This window comes from Dromiciops gliroides, chromosome 2, assembly GCF_019393635.1.
Source record: "Dromiciops gliroides isolate mDroGli1 chromosome 2, mDroGli1.pri, whole genome shotgun sequence".
Lineage (NCBI taxonomy): Eukaryota > Metazoa > Chordata > Mammalia > Microbiotheria > Microbiotheriidae > Dromiciops > Dromiciops gliroides.
This window is the reverse complement of record NC_057862.1, coordinates 272,132,871-272,147,553: the sequence shown is the minus strand read 5'-3', so window position 1 is coordinate 272,147,553 and position 14,683 is coordinate 272,132,871. Positions and strand designations below refer to the sequence as shown.

Here is a 14,683-nt window from a genome sequence, read left to right as displayed (position 1 = left end):
ACTCAATCTGCAATTTGTTAGAATAGAGAGATTAAATGAGAAATGTTGTGACTTATCCAAGGTCACATAGTATATATGAAAAGGTAATACAAACACAGGTCTTCCTGGTTCCAAGGTTGGTCTCTACCAAGTAGTCTTCTCTTTAAAATTATACTTTTTAAATTATGATAATTGACACAAAGTTAATGAAGTGCTAAAAAGCTAGCTATGCTATGACTTTAGAAGTTTATACAATAAACATTTTTCAAGACTAATACGTAAAACATAGTTACTAAAATATCCAATTTTCTATTATTCTATTATTACCCTCAAGAATCTAAAGGATAGTAAAAACCTATTATTAAGGAAATCTCTGAACTCCTTTCCTGTGTTCTGGATCGGTTTAAGGAAACAAGAAACATGTACCTTATCTTTCTGGGACATTTAAGGTCCTTTCTGCCTTGAAAAGGGATTAAACTGGGGGCAGCTAGGTGGAGCAGTGGATAGAGCACCGGCCCTGGAGTCAAGAGGACCTGAGTTCAAATCTGGCCTCAGACACTTGACACTTACTAGCTGTGTGACCCTGGGCAAGTCACTTAGCCCTCATTGCCCCATGCAAAAAAAAAAAAAAGAAAGAAAGATAGAAAAGAAAAGGGATTAAACAACTTCTGGAAGACTTTTATAAATGGCTGCTCCACCTTGGGTCTCAGTTTCTCAGTTTCTTCACCTATAAAATGGAGGGTGGGGGAAGGGTGGACTAGGTTATCTCTAAGGTCACTATCAGCTGGAGATCTCTCATCAAAACTTATTCATTTAGGGGGCAGCTGGGTGGCGCAGTGGATAAAGCACTGGCCCTGGATTCAGGAGTACCTGAGTTCAAATCCAGCCTCAGACACTTGACACTTACTAGCTGTGTGACCCTGGGCAAGTCACTTAACCCCTATTGCCCCTCAAAAACAAAAAACAAAAAAACTTATCCATTTAGGGGCAGCTAGGTGGTGCAGTGGGTAGAGCACTGGCCCTGGATTCAGGAGTACCTGAGTTCAAATCCAGCCTCCGACACTTGACACTTACTAGCTGTGTGACCCTGGGCAAGTCACTTAACCCCCATTGCCCCTCAAAAAAAAAAACTTATCCATTTAGGGGCAGCTAGGTGGCGCAGTGGGTAGAGCACTGGCCCTGGATTCAGGAATACCTGAGTTCAAATCCGGACCTCAGACACTTAATACTTATTAGCTGTGTGACCCAGGGCAAGTCACTTAACCCCAATTGCCTCACCAAAAAACCAAAAAACAAAACAAAAAAAAAACTTATCGATTTAACACTAAGAAAAGGGGATAGGATGCATAGATTCAGAGCTTAGAATTCAAACAGCCCAATTACCCCATTTTACAAAAGACAAAATGAGGGCCTGGAAAGGTTGTGGTTTTATCCAAGGTCACACCCAAAATAGGGGCAGAACTGGAGACTTGAACCCAAGACTCTTGACTTTAAAACAATTGCACCACAGTACTTCCCACTTAAAAAAGTTTACACACTGCTTTTCCCAAATAATCCTGTGAAGGAGATCTTGCCTTCAAGAATAATTCTACCCATTTTACAGATGAAGAAGCCTAGATGCTCAATAAGTCAGTGATTTTCTTGAAATGAAAGGCAACTCTGGACTCTCTATATAAAGTCATGACTTCTGACTAACCACACAATTGTAGTATTTAGTAATCTTTATTCAGTTCCCAAAGTAAAGAATCCCTCTTTTTCCTACTTTGTAGACAATGGGAAGAATCACAGTGAAAAATCAGAGGAGGGGTGAGTATCCCAATAGTGAGGGTCAGCTTTGGCCCTTTACAAATGACTTTAAATTGTCAGAAAGGAAATTTGGTTAAGGATGAGAAGAGGTCTTTTGTTCTTTTGGAAGGGGGAGGGTGTGTGCTGTCCTATAATTTCCATATACTTGAATACTGCCTCTTCTCTAATACTGAGTTACATTTGCACAGAGCTGATAACACAGGTAAAGCTGCAGAGAAATGAAACAGTCAGTGAACACCCCCCTCCCCAAGGGGGTTAACTTCTAAACAATTCCACGCTACAGCACATGCTCATAAGTGAACCAGTTCACCAGAATTCGACTTCTCGTGGCAATTATTTCCCTTCTTCCTCTCTCCCTTGGAGAAGTTTCTCTTTTCCACCGTATTTGTTTGGCAGTTACCAGGATAGAAAATCGCTGTTTAAATCCTTGTTCGTTTGAAGAGATCAAAATATGGGCTGACTCGGAAACAACGGCGGTTACCTGCAAAAGGGGTTTTGTAACCTACGGCAAAAGGGAGGAGGGGGAGCAGGTCCGGGTTTGACATCCTGCTCCTTGTACTGAATAAATTCGCTGCGTATAAAATGTTGATGACTTTTTTTTTTAAAGGTTTCAAGGAAGGGTGGCAAGATTGAAGAGTGAGGGCCCGGGGGTGGTGCAAGAATGTAGAGGGGAAGGGCTAGTGGGAAAGAAAAGGAGGAGAAAGGCGGTGCGGAAGAGAGGAGCTTGCCAGGTAAGTGAGAAAGAAGGATGGAGAGGAAAGGAGGGGGGACAGGAAGAAGAGCGAGGTGGTGGGAGAGTGAGGCGGGTCTAGGTGCGGGATGAGGCGGAGGCGAGAAGCAGAAAGGAGATCTCCAGCAGGTTCTACCGGTATGTTTTAGCATCAACTTTGTACGAATGGGTACAGCTCAGATTAAAATACTTTTCAAATAGGTGAAAGAGAGGGAGGAAGGAAAACCCTAGAGACACTGCAGAAAAACAGCTGACTCTAACCCCTCCCCACCAAAGGCATCATGGGGGGGGGGGGTCTATTGCCCAGTCCCAGTGCTTTTCTCCAGAGCCTGTGATACCACTGCCTAGGTCTGCAATTTTTTGCCCGCCTTATGAATAGATCTGTTAGCCAAGTCTCAGCAGATGTCTGTTGGGAAACAATACTGACCTGATATGGAAAAAGACGAGCTGCAGCTGGCCCAAACCCCCACAGGCCAACCAAGCCTAGCCTTTGCCATCCTTGAAGAGTTGGAAGAAACCACCGGAGGATCACGCTACCCATTAGATTTAAGGATTGCAGTTGTTTCTAGATCCTAATAACACTGAAGGCACTGGGAGGAGAGCACTTTACCACATCAAGAGGCAAGCCTCAGATTTCATTAGAACAACTGAGTTTTTCCCGTGCTACTGGGGAGACTTAAGCTTCTTATCTAAGGAATGGAGATAGGGACCAGTCCATACCACAGGGCTTCCAAAGAGGAAAACTATCTGGCAAATCCCGCCAGAGATCTATGGAGTAAACATCGTGTTTAGTTGGCTGGGAAATCCTGCCTGATAATGACCGAATCTAATGAACAGAACAGACCAGCAAATAATTGGGGGGAGGAGGGGAGGGCAGAAGGAAACAATTCTCTAGAGGAGAGAGAGCAATCCCTGGCTCCGTCCCATTGGAGTCAAACTAGAGGCTCCCTCATCCCATATGGTGAAGAGTCCCTGCCTGATACTCCCAGATTTCTAGGTTTCTGTGCTGACAGTCAGACAAAATGTATTGTAAGAAGAAGGATAATCAGAGGAGCACAACAAAAACCCTCACCTAAAAAGGCAGAATGTTAGATAGGAGAAAACTATGTTGCTGTAGTGTGTGTTGAACCTGGAGTCAGGGGAGATATATGGAGGGCTGAATCCCATCTTTGTCATTTATTAGGTAACCATGAGAAAATTACTTAACCTCTCTGAGCCTCACTTTCCTCATCTGTAAAGCAGGATTGGGTGTTAATAGTAACAGTAATTGCCTACCCTTAATAAACCATAAATCACTCTTTCCTACCTCTTGCTTCTCTTTGACTGTCAAAGGTCTCAGAGTAGTTCTAAATGGAATAACATTGAGAGAAAAATGGATATAGAAGAAAGTTTGTAGTACTTGAAGTGCCTTGAAGTAACGTAGCCAACAGAATGAAAGACTGTTGGAACCAAAGAAAAGAGGCAGCAATTCTATATTATGAAGTTCTCTAAAATAGAGGAAGTCTCTCTGTTACTTTCTGCCCTAGGTTTGATGTACACTAAGATTAGCTTTTTCCCTTTCCTCCTTTTGTATTGAATACTCAATTAGGGCCTTTCTTCTCTGATCCTCCACTCATTGATTTATCAGATTTTTAAAAGATGGACTCAAAGAGTCAGAGAATTTGAGAGTGGGAAGGGACTATCTAGTCTAATCTATGCATGAAAGGAATACCCACCACAATTGTGGTCATCCAGACGCTGCTTGAAGACTTCCAAGAACTGATAATTCACCATTTTTGGAGAGCTCTAATTGTTAGAAAGATGTTCCTGATATTCATCTTAAATTTGCCTCTATGCAACAAGCCTAATCTCTCCTCATCACAACACTCCTTCAAATACTTGAAGGCTGATCAGATTCCCCTTGAGTCTTCTCCAAGCTAAATATGTCCAGTCCCTTCAACTGATCCTGTCATGGACCATTCATTGGTTACATTCTTCTGTACCCTCTGAAGCTTATCAACATCCTTCTTAAACTCTGGTGCCCCAAACTGAACATAATACTCCAGAGGAGGTCTGATGGTAGTAGATTCTAGTGAGAACATCACCTCCTTATTCCTGGAGAATATGCTTTCCTTAATGCATCCCAATATTAGCTTTTTTTAAAAAAGCTGCCACTTCACTGTGCTGACTCCAGGTGAGCTTGAAATTTACTATAACCCCTAGTTCTTTCTCAGAATAACTGCTGTCCAATTATACCACATTCATTATTCACAGAAAAGTAGCATACACTCTCATACTGCCCTTGTCTCACACTCACTCCCAACCAAACCATTGTTTTGACCACTTTAATTCAGCTAGCCTAGGTCTTAGCTTTTCTTCAGATCCTCAGGTCCTAATCTTACACAAAAGAAACAACATTTGGAAACTTAAATAGCATCTACCCAGAATCAGATAATTTTAGCCAGAGCATAGGACTAAGAAATAATTTCTCTTTTCAGTAAAGACTTTAGAACACTCATTAAAAATAAGAATTAGGATCCGGCCTCAGACACTTGACACTTACTAGCTGTGTGACTCTGAGCAAGTCACTTAACCCCCATTGCCCTGCAAAAAAAAAAAAAGCAAAAAAAAAAAAAGAATTAGGGAGAAAAAGATGTGAAAAGGGCAGCCAAAATATTCAAAAGGGTTGATTTGTCAGGAGGATTTAGGAAACTTTTCCAGAACATGTTCTGGGTACACACAAGCTAACTGAAGATCAGTGCAGAGGAGGTGCTTTCCATGATATAGGAAACTGACTCTCTTTGTATGCTTACTGACAACCCAGATTTGGGGTGGGGGAATTTTAAGGCCCCCAAAGACTATGAGTGAATATAAATTGTGATGATTCACTTCCAAGACCCTGAAAATTTTATCTGGTTGATAATTAGGTTAGACTATACCTTAAGCTCCATTATATGTAATGATCCTGAAAAACATTCTTCAAAAAGGAACATCATGGAGATAACTACCTTTAGTGATTCCATTTCTATGAGATCAAATTTGGGCCTTAGACAGCTAGATTTAGAAACCACAATCAATCAGAAAGCCCCCCAAAGCAGGAAACATGCTACTGTTTAAATATAGGATCCCTATGCCACCACTGATGGAGAAGGTATGTTGCACAATAGAGAAACAACAGGAGGCGCTATGACTTTGTTGTAATCTAAAATTTCCAATCCAAAAAGAAAACAAACACGGGGTACATAACCTAGCTGCCAGAATAGCTTATATTTTAGTTCCTAAAGATACTGTTAGGAAATTTCTTTGAATTGTTATTCAGGTTTTGTAGGCAAATAAGGACCACTGTTTCTGCCTGCTTGCCTTCTTTCCTTTTAAACAAAGAGTGCCCCAGGAGATAGTAAGTTCCCTCTCACTGGAGGTCTTTAAGCTAAATAATCACTTGCTGGGTGTGTTGTAGGGTGTTTCTTTTTCACCAATGGTTTTGACTAGATGATTCTACAGTTCTGTAAAATTAAATTTTCTTGGACAAATCAAGTCTAGGAAGTTTTGAAATGTAAACTAGGAACAAAAAAAAAGTCTGATGTTTGGCATTTTAGGTTGAAATTGATTTTCCTTACAAACTTCCACCCCCAGATGTATTTATTACTAATTTTCAATGGAATAACTTTGAAAACCACTCAAATCATTTAAGAAAATATTGGTGTCCAAAGAGAGCAGCAAAGTCACTCACAGTATTTGAAAAGAATAAGGAAAACTTTAACAATATGCCTGAAGTTAGCATCCTCATGCCTTCCTTTCAAGTGGAATTAAAATCCTGAAGCAGACATGATCACACAAAAGAATACTGAATTAATAAATTTGTTTCAAAGATTGATGTAAGTCCCTGGCCAGATTTTAAAGAAGCGTTTAAAGAACAAAAAGCATTATATGTGCATCTACAGACACACACACACATACACAAGGGGTGGGGGGGGGGAGAGAGAGAGAGAGAGAGAGAGGAAGGGAACTTGTTTAGAAAAGTCAAAATAAGTTTCTTAAAATAAGATTAGCAGGATAAAAAAAAACCTATGAAAACTTTTGTTTATTCAGAATCATTTTTGCCAGAAACTCAATCAAGGAATATTAGAACAAAAAAAGAGAAACCTTTTTAACTTTCACAACATCATAGTTTGGAGCCAAAAGGGACCTAAAAGATCACCTTGTCCAATCCCCTAATTTTACAGATGAGGGAACTGAGGGAAGCATCGAGAGGTTTGGTGACTTGCCTGAGATCACACAGGCAGGAAGTAGCAGAGCCACTGTTTGAAGTTAGGTCTTCTGATTCCAGGGCAAATGCTTTCCATCGTAAGTGAAGAGCTGGGTTCCAAGTCAAAAAGCCTTGGGTTCTAATCCCTTCTCTGGGACACTTATTAGCCATAAGTCCCCAGGCAAATTACTTAATCTAAGGCTCCTTTTAGCTCTAAGTCTCTGAATCAATGACAGAAGTAGCTCGAGCTCCCCCCCCCTCCAAAAAAACCCCAACAAAACAAACCAAAACAAAAAAAACAACCCACAACTCTTCTATTATTATCCATGAAGTTGATACCTTGACTCAAGCAAAAAGAAAAATACTGGGTTTTCCCTATTACATAAGTCCTGTCAGCACCATTATTTTATGAGAGCAAAGAGATTTTTTTTAATAGAAGTTTTCTCACTTAATCTATAGTAGTCAAGATAGACAGTAAGGCAGGAGACTGGACTTGAGTCTTACTAATTATAGTTTAAATAAATTATAAGTGAATATGAAGTTATGGTTGGGGGAGGGGCGGGGACGCTTGTAGGGGGAACAGTGTTTTTCCAGTTTAGAGATAGGCTCAGAGTATTTTTCTCCTTTAAATGAGTTAGATGATTTAGGGAATTTTAGCCGCCCCACGCCACCAGTTCCCCACCTTACACTGAACTTTCTCTATTAGGGAAAATTATGTAGCATGCCTCAAGCCTCTTTCCAAGGGGCAGAGGAAAAGGCGGGAGAGAGAAGGTGAGGAAGCAAAAATAGTTGCTACCTACTGCCTGCCCTAGAACACAGACATCTGCCCTCGTTTTCTTTTTTCTTTTTTATGATTGCTTCAGATGACAAGGGGAGTGGACAGCCCAGCCAAGAAAAAAAAGGTCATAAAGATATAAAATTATTACAATGACTCACCTGCTGTAGCCGCAGGTACGGGTTACATTTCAGTGCATCCCAGTCTGCTGCTAGCTTGGGTGTTCTGGGGTTGGCTTTAACGTCATTTTGGGGTGACTCAGATGACTGGATTTCCAGTGACAGAGCAAAAACTATTATTATTTTTGTAATGAGGCGGAAGCTGGGGCGAAAAAAAAAGTCCTGGGTTTAGAGCACGTCAGCATCCTAGACCCTTCTGAGACTAGAAAATCCCAGGGTTGAACTTTGTGAAGTTGAACAAGGAAAAGGGTTGAATAAGGAAAAGAGGCTTGAGAGAAGGCGATGTAGAATTGGGGGAGAGAGTGGAAATAGTGGGCGTAAAAAAGACTCTAAGCTGGCATTACTAGGCTCTGTGATGGCAGCCGTTCCCAAGCAGCCATCTGGAAAACAGTAGGGTGCCCAAGTAAGGGGAACCTCGATTGCAGTTTAGTGAACACAGTCTTCTAATCTCCAGGCTTTGACGCCGGCTGTCCTTTGACTTTCAATTCAAACAGAGCCTTCCCCGCCACTAGCGCCTCAGTCACAGCATTCATTTAGGGAGATCTCTGCTATCCTGAGGCCGGCCTCACTTTTTTCTTTCCTAAGGAGAGTATTTCCCTTTTTGTTTTCTTCCCACTTCCCTCTTTCCTCTCTCTCTAAGCTTAAACCAATTACATTGCTTTGCAAATAAAGTGACGCCTTAGTTTGGGGGAGGGGGCGGTACGAGAAGGAAAGAAGGGAGTTTGGGTGACCGAGAGGGAGACGGGGTGGGGGGGAATTGCGAGTGGCTGGTGCCCGTTTGTTTGCAGGTGCATCTTTGGCTTTGTAGGTGCAAGCGTCTTTGTGCAGCGGACAAATGGGGAGAGGAGAAGGAGGTGGGCACTTGGGCGACGTAAGATCCACATCAGCTCAACTCCACTCGCATCCCAGCCGGCACTTCCTCACTTTCTCAAGTGTCTCTCACCCACGCCGCTCTACGCCCGCCTTTCCCTCTCCCCAACCCTCCCCCCACCAGCTGCAATAAAGCATACACCGGGAATTGGCTTCCTCCTAGGTGGGGTGCTGGTTTGGTTGGTGACTGGGGCTTTTTCTAGTGTTGTTATTGTCGCTGGTTGTTTCTCCCCCTTCTTTCCTCGCTGCCCGCCGCTTTGCAAAGGGCTGGATGATTACACCGGGCAGGTTGGCTCCATGATGTTAGGTACGGTGAAAATGGAAGGGCACGAAACTAGCGACTGGAACAGCTACTACGCGGAATCTCAGGAGGTGAGTGAAACTGGGAGATCTGAGGTTGCTGCTCATGAAGGGGAGGAAAAGAGGACGGGAGCACAGGGAATCGGAGTACAAACTAATTCGTGGGACTGGGGAGTTTTTAGATATTGCGACGACTGCCAACCATGCCTAGTTCCGAACGACCGAAAACAAATCATAGTCTAAGGACTGAGATTTGGGGTCAGATGCCTCAGGAGTTGGAGAGATGTCCGCAGGTTCAGAAAAAGGGCTTAGACCTTTGGAAAAGCAGGAACTGGAGGTTTTGTAGATTTTCTCTTTAGGGAAGCACTTGCCTCCATGAAGCGGAAAACTGGAGCACAAGCCCTGCCACAGTGTAGGCAGGCAGGAACATAGGCAAGTTGAAATGAACCCCCTGGAGAAACCAGAGCTTAGTTGCAAAACTGATGTTTCCATCCGCTTCCCCCCCCCCTTTTTTTCATTTCCAAATATCTCTCTGACCAGAGTAGCTGAGTAACTAGTGGATCCAAAGGAATCAGTTGTTCATTCAAAAACAAAACAAAAACTTAATCTTTTAGAAAGATCTTTTCAGAAAAGGCGAACGTTCCTAGATAGAACCACTGGGTGGCGATGGTGAGAGATGAATCGGCCCCTTGCAGACAGAGAGAACCTGTTTCTCTTCATTGTGGGTCCCCCCCCCACCCCGCCTTTTGCGTGTTTGGGTGACTTTTATTTTACAATAAGCACAAAAGAATATTGAGAAAGAGTAGATAGGCCTACCACTCACTAAAACTCATTTTCTTTTGAAATTACCTTGTGATTATTCAGAAGATTTATTATACCGGCACTTCCTGAACACATCCATTCAACCAGCGCTTGCTAAGAATTGTGTGCCCCTGTGTAAAAAGTATTAAGATCTAAATGCCATAGCAGCTTAGTATAGCAAAAGGAACTATTTTCATAGCTAATATAGTTGCATTCATTTAACAAATATACTTTATCTGCATACAGTATTTACATGTGCATAATGAATATTTAAATATGAGTAAACCAGCTCATATAACCTTTTAATACTCTTTAATTCCCTTTTGTTTTCTAGAGTAGGAAGAAGATAAAACATAACTTTATGACAATTGCTTATAAGAATCAAATATCCTCTTAAGTAAAAGTTTGCAATTCCCTGCTTAATCTTTTGAAAAATTATATGATTGTTATTCTGGACACACTTTCAAAATGCTGTGAACTGCTTTAATGCCAGGATAATTTTTTAAAGAATGCAAACTTTTTCAGCAGTTTAGTTCTCAGTCATACAGAAATTCCTATTTTGGGTCAAAGAGCTCCTATACAGGTTTAAGCTGTGAATGTAAATCGAGTGATGCACGTCTGTAAGTGGAGCTTTTGATGAATAGAATTAGCATTTGAGAAATTTTAAGTGGCTGAAATTGTTCATTTCCCAGCTTCTCTGATACACCGTCATGTTTGTAGCTAACTGATAATGCCCTCTGCTTTGAGGTCATGCTCTACAAAGATCAAAGTGTCCATTTTAGTATGTCAATAAATATTACAGTTGAGATTACCATATTCTGGAATATATAGAGGGTATTAGAGAGAGGGGAAATTATTACAAATATCTGAACATTTTTTTAAGGTGCATTATATACCTAAATGAATACATTGGTATCTCCTCTATTCCCCCCTCCAAATTTACTTTAAATGTTAATTTGTGAAAATCTAACTTAAATTTGATGGTGATTTTAGAAAGCTATGTGGAAATGTTTTTTAAAAACACATAAAACTACCATTTACTTAAGATTTCTATAGGCCTATTATATTCTATATTAGGAAAATGAATGGCTCTTTGCTTCATATGAATTTAGATAACTGCTGTAAGAAATAGTATATAAATGCTGAAATACTGTACAGAGAGAGACAGAGAAACTGAAGGAGAAAGTGTTGGTTAAAAGCCTGTTGCAACTCCAGCCTCAGGCCTTGCAAATTACATTTAAGTAACAAAAGGAGTTTTCACTCTCTTCCATCTTTTTTTCCCCTTGAATGGAGATCTTTCTGAAAGTTGGGTTTAGTGAATATAATATGAAGAAATATGTTATTTTTTCGGGCAACAAAAAGGGATAAGAAAGGTTTCCAGTGTTGTTTTTTTGGGGTGGGGTGGGGTGGGGGGTGGGAGTGAGGAACATTTTCTTAAAAGAAACCAGATTTAGGATAACAGATTAGAGGAAGATACTAGAGTCATTAGTGGGCCTTGGCTAACTTCTGTTATTAATAAGGTTCATATCCCTCTTTCTGGGCCATGTTTTATGTTAATATTTCCTCTATGCTGGTGGAAATGTGAATTTGTTTTTCATTTCTTATTCCTTCTTGTTCCTCTGGGCCCCCATTCTTTGCTGAGTGTAGGGCTGTCTGTAGGTTATTTGTATGGTATTGACTGTTCCTTTGGATTAGAGGTGAATGCAGGTGGCCTTAGGTCAATCCATTACCCACACCCATCACTCATCCCCCTCTCCACTAACCCACCCCTCTTTATCTTCTTTTACTCTCCCTACCGCAGGCCTACTCCTCAGTGCCCGTCAGCAATATGAATTCGGGCCTAGGCTCAATGAACACCATGAATACCTACATGACTATGAATACCATGACCACCAGCGGCAACATGACGCCAGCTTCTTTCAACATGTCCTATGCCAACCCAGGCTTAGGGGCCGGACTAAGCCCCGGTGCAGTGGCTGGAATGCCAGGAGGTTCAGCCAGTGCCATGAACAGCATGACTGCAGCAGGGGTGACCGCCATGGGAGCGGCCCTGAGTCCTGGGGGCATGAATGCCATGGGAGCTCAACAGGCTGCCTCCATGAATGGACTGGGTCCCTACACTGGGTCGATGAACCCCTGCATGAGCCCCATGGCATATGCCCCTTCCAACCTGAGCCGCAGCAGAGGGGATGCCAAAACCTTCAAGCGGAGCTACCCGCATGCCAAGCCCCCCTACTCCTATATCTCCCTCATCACCATGGCCATTCAACAAGCTCCCAGCAAGATGCTGACCCTGAGTGAAATCTATCAATGGATTATGGACTTATTTCCCTACTACAGGCAGAATCAACAGCGCTGGCAGAATTCCATTCGCCATTCCCTCTCGTTCAATGACTGCTTTGTCAAGGTGGCTCGCTCTCCTGACAAGCCTGGCAAGGGCTCATATTGGACCCTGCACCCAGACTCTGGCAACATGTTCGAGAACGGCTGCTACCTGCGGCGGCAGAAGCGCTTCAAGTGCGAGAAGCAAGCCGGGGCTGGAGGCGGCGGCGGCGGCGGCGGCGGCGGAGGTGGTGGCGGCGTAGGCGTAGGCAAAGGAGGTCCAGACAGCAGGAAGGAGCCCCCGGGAGGCTCCAGCACTAGCTCCAACTCCCCCTTACATCGCGGGGTGCACGGCAAATCCTCCCAGCTGGAGGGCGCCCAGGCGTCGGGTCCTGCGGCCAGCCCCCAGTCCCTGGACCACAGTGGGGCAGGGGCGACAGGGGGCGCCCAGGAGCTAAAGACTCCAGCCTCTTCTTCGGCCCCGCCAATCACCTCTGGGCCGGTGGCGCTAGCCTCGGTGCCCCCCTCCCACCCAGCGCATGTCTTGACACCCCACGAGTCCCAGTTGCACCTGAAAGGGGACCCCCACTACTCCTTCAACCATCCCTTCTCCATCAATAACCTTATGTCCTCCTCGGAGCAGCAGCACAAGCTGGACTTCAAGGCCTATGAGCAGGCTCTGCAGTACTCACCCTATGGCGCGGGGCTGCCAGGGAGCCTGCCCCTGAGCAGTGCCTCCATGGCCGGGAGGAGCACAATTGAGCCTTCGGCTCTGGAGCCTTCTTACTATCAAGGTGTGTATTCCAGACCGGTCCTAAATACTTCCTAGCTCCCGTGACTGGTGCTTTTTCTGGGATGGCCATTCTGGTAACAGGAGAAATTAAAAAACAAACAAAAAAAACAAAAACCATTCATGAAACCCCAATAAACTTTTTATTTTACGTTTTTGCACAATCTCTTCCCCCTCCAGTGCAAAGGACTGTTACTTTATTATTGTATTCAAAATGCGTTGTGTGTGTTATTATAAAGCAATTCAGATAACCAAACTCAAACTAAAATCCTTCCTGCAAAGTTTAGTGATCCACAATTGTATATATAAAGATATTTCCTCTTGTTCTTCCTTCCCTCCCTCTAGTCCTCTCTCTTTCCCAGTGTATTTAAAAAAAAGAAAGAGGTGGTCAAACTTGTAAAATATTTGTTTTTATTTTTTTCACTCTCTTTACTGTCCAACTTCCCAAAAGTTTACAGGTATGTGGCAATGTTCTTAATGTTAAGAACCCAGATTTTTTTAAAGTAGATTTGGAGACTCTTTAAAAATTATTGAAGGATAGCACTGCTCTTAATGTAGCGAAACATAAGCAGAATCTAAGAATCAGAGGCACTTTTTAAAGATCATCTTTCTGAAACCTTCAGATAGCTGTTGACTTAAAAGGATATATGTATATTATGTATAATTTCTCAATACATATGTACACATATATGTATATCCTCTCTGCTTGCCTATGTATATGTGATTCTACATATACCTAGGTAATATACATATTACATCTTCAAAAGTTGCCTGGCCAAGTGATGTTACAAGGACCACTGCTCATTTGGTACTCCAATCCCTTTCCTTCTCACTACCATACAGACTTAAGAAAAAATGCTTTTTAAAAAAGTGCGCACGTGTAGCTCTCTACTCTTTGATTTGCAGACTATCAATCAGTGGAGTACCAGCTATGTGTTGGCACAGTAGGACTACAAAGACAAAAGTAAAAGAGATGAGGTCATTTTACTCTGGGGTCACTTAACATATAAAAATAAGCCTGTGTATTATGCCATTATAGAAATGTTATTTTTCAAAAAAAAAAAGACTTATTACAACATTAGAAGAGAGACAAGGTGTAGGGGTTTTGAAATCTGGTCCAAGATCCCCAAATTCTTTTTATTGTGCCACTTATTGCCATTGTTCGCTTGTTTCATCCAGTGTTAATGCACCTTCCACAGTCTGACGTGGTGTTAGCATAGCCAGATGGATTTTTATTATTATTATTCCTGTTTGCTTTCTCAGTGTTCTTAATTTATTGCATGGTTTATATTTCTTTCTTTTACAGATGATATTGCTTTAAATGATGGTTAAAATAACAGATTAAAAGGTTAATTTTTATAAATGTGATTGTAATGGGAGATATTTTCATTTAATTAGCAAAGAAAATAATTGACATTTAAAGCTGTGGAGTATGTTTTTGATCACTTGCAGTTAAGGACTTTAAATAAAACAAATGTTATCAAATAAGGATTTCTGCTTTCTTACTATTGCATGCTGTCAAAATATAAGACAAACACTATCAAAACAAGGAATTGAAGATAGGAGAAGAAAATTATCAACAATGAAAACTGGTGTATTTATTCAATAAGAATGTCTCCAACATAAGTAAACTCAGCTTTCCCAAGTAAAAATGACTGCCGGCAGAATTGGCATATGCAGGCCTATACAGGAGACTTAATAAAGGAATTCTAGGAATCAAGATTATAAAGATTGTTTTATTCTGAGCACTGTTGACTTCCATTTTAAGAAATGGATGTATGCGACAGGGCATACTTTATGCAGCAAAAACTAATATCGTATATTTAAGTCATTTTCCCCCTGAGCAGAACTCACCTTGATTTTTCCTCTTTATTTGAAATGTATGCAAACGTAATGAAGTTCAATT

The 14,683-nt window shown here is 42.0% G+C and overlaps 1 protein-coding gene across 1 annotated transcript; it reads left to right on the top strand.

The window, feature by feature from the left end:
- The first annotated feature begins 8,629 nt into the window (after positions 1-8,629).
- FOXA1 (forkhead box A1) lies at positions 8,630-14,186 on the top strand. Its single transcript, XM_043986856.1, has 2 exons — positions 8,630-8,936; positions 11,467-14,186. The coding sequence occupies exons 1-2, from the start codon at positions 8,862-8,864 to the stop codon at positions 12,814-12,816; spliced, it is 1,425 nt and encodes a 474-aa protein (XP_043842791.1). The 5' UTR covers positions 8,630-8,861; the 3' UTR covers positions 12,817-14,186.
- The last annotated feature ends 497 nt before the right edge of the window (positions 14,187-14,683 follow it).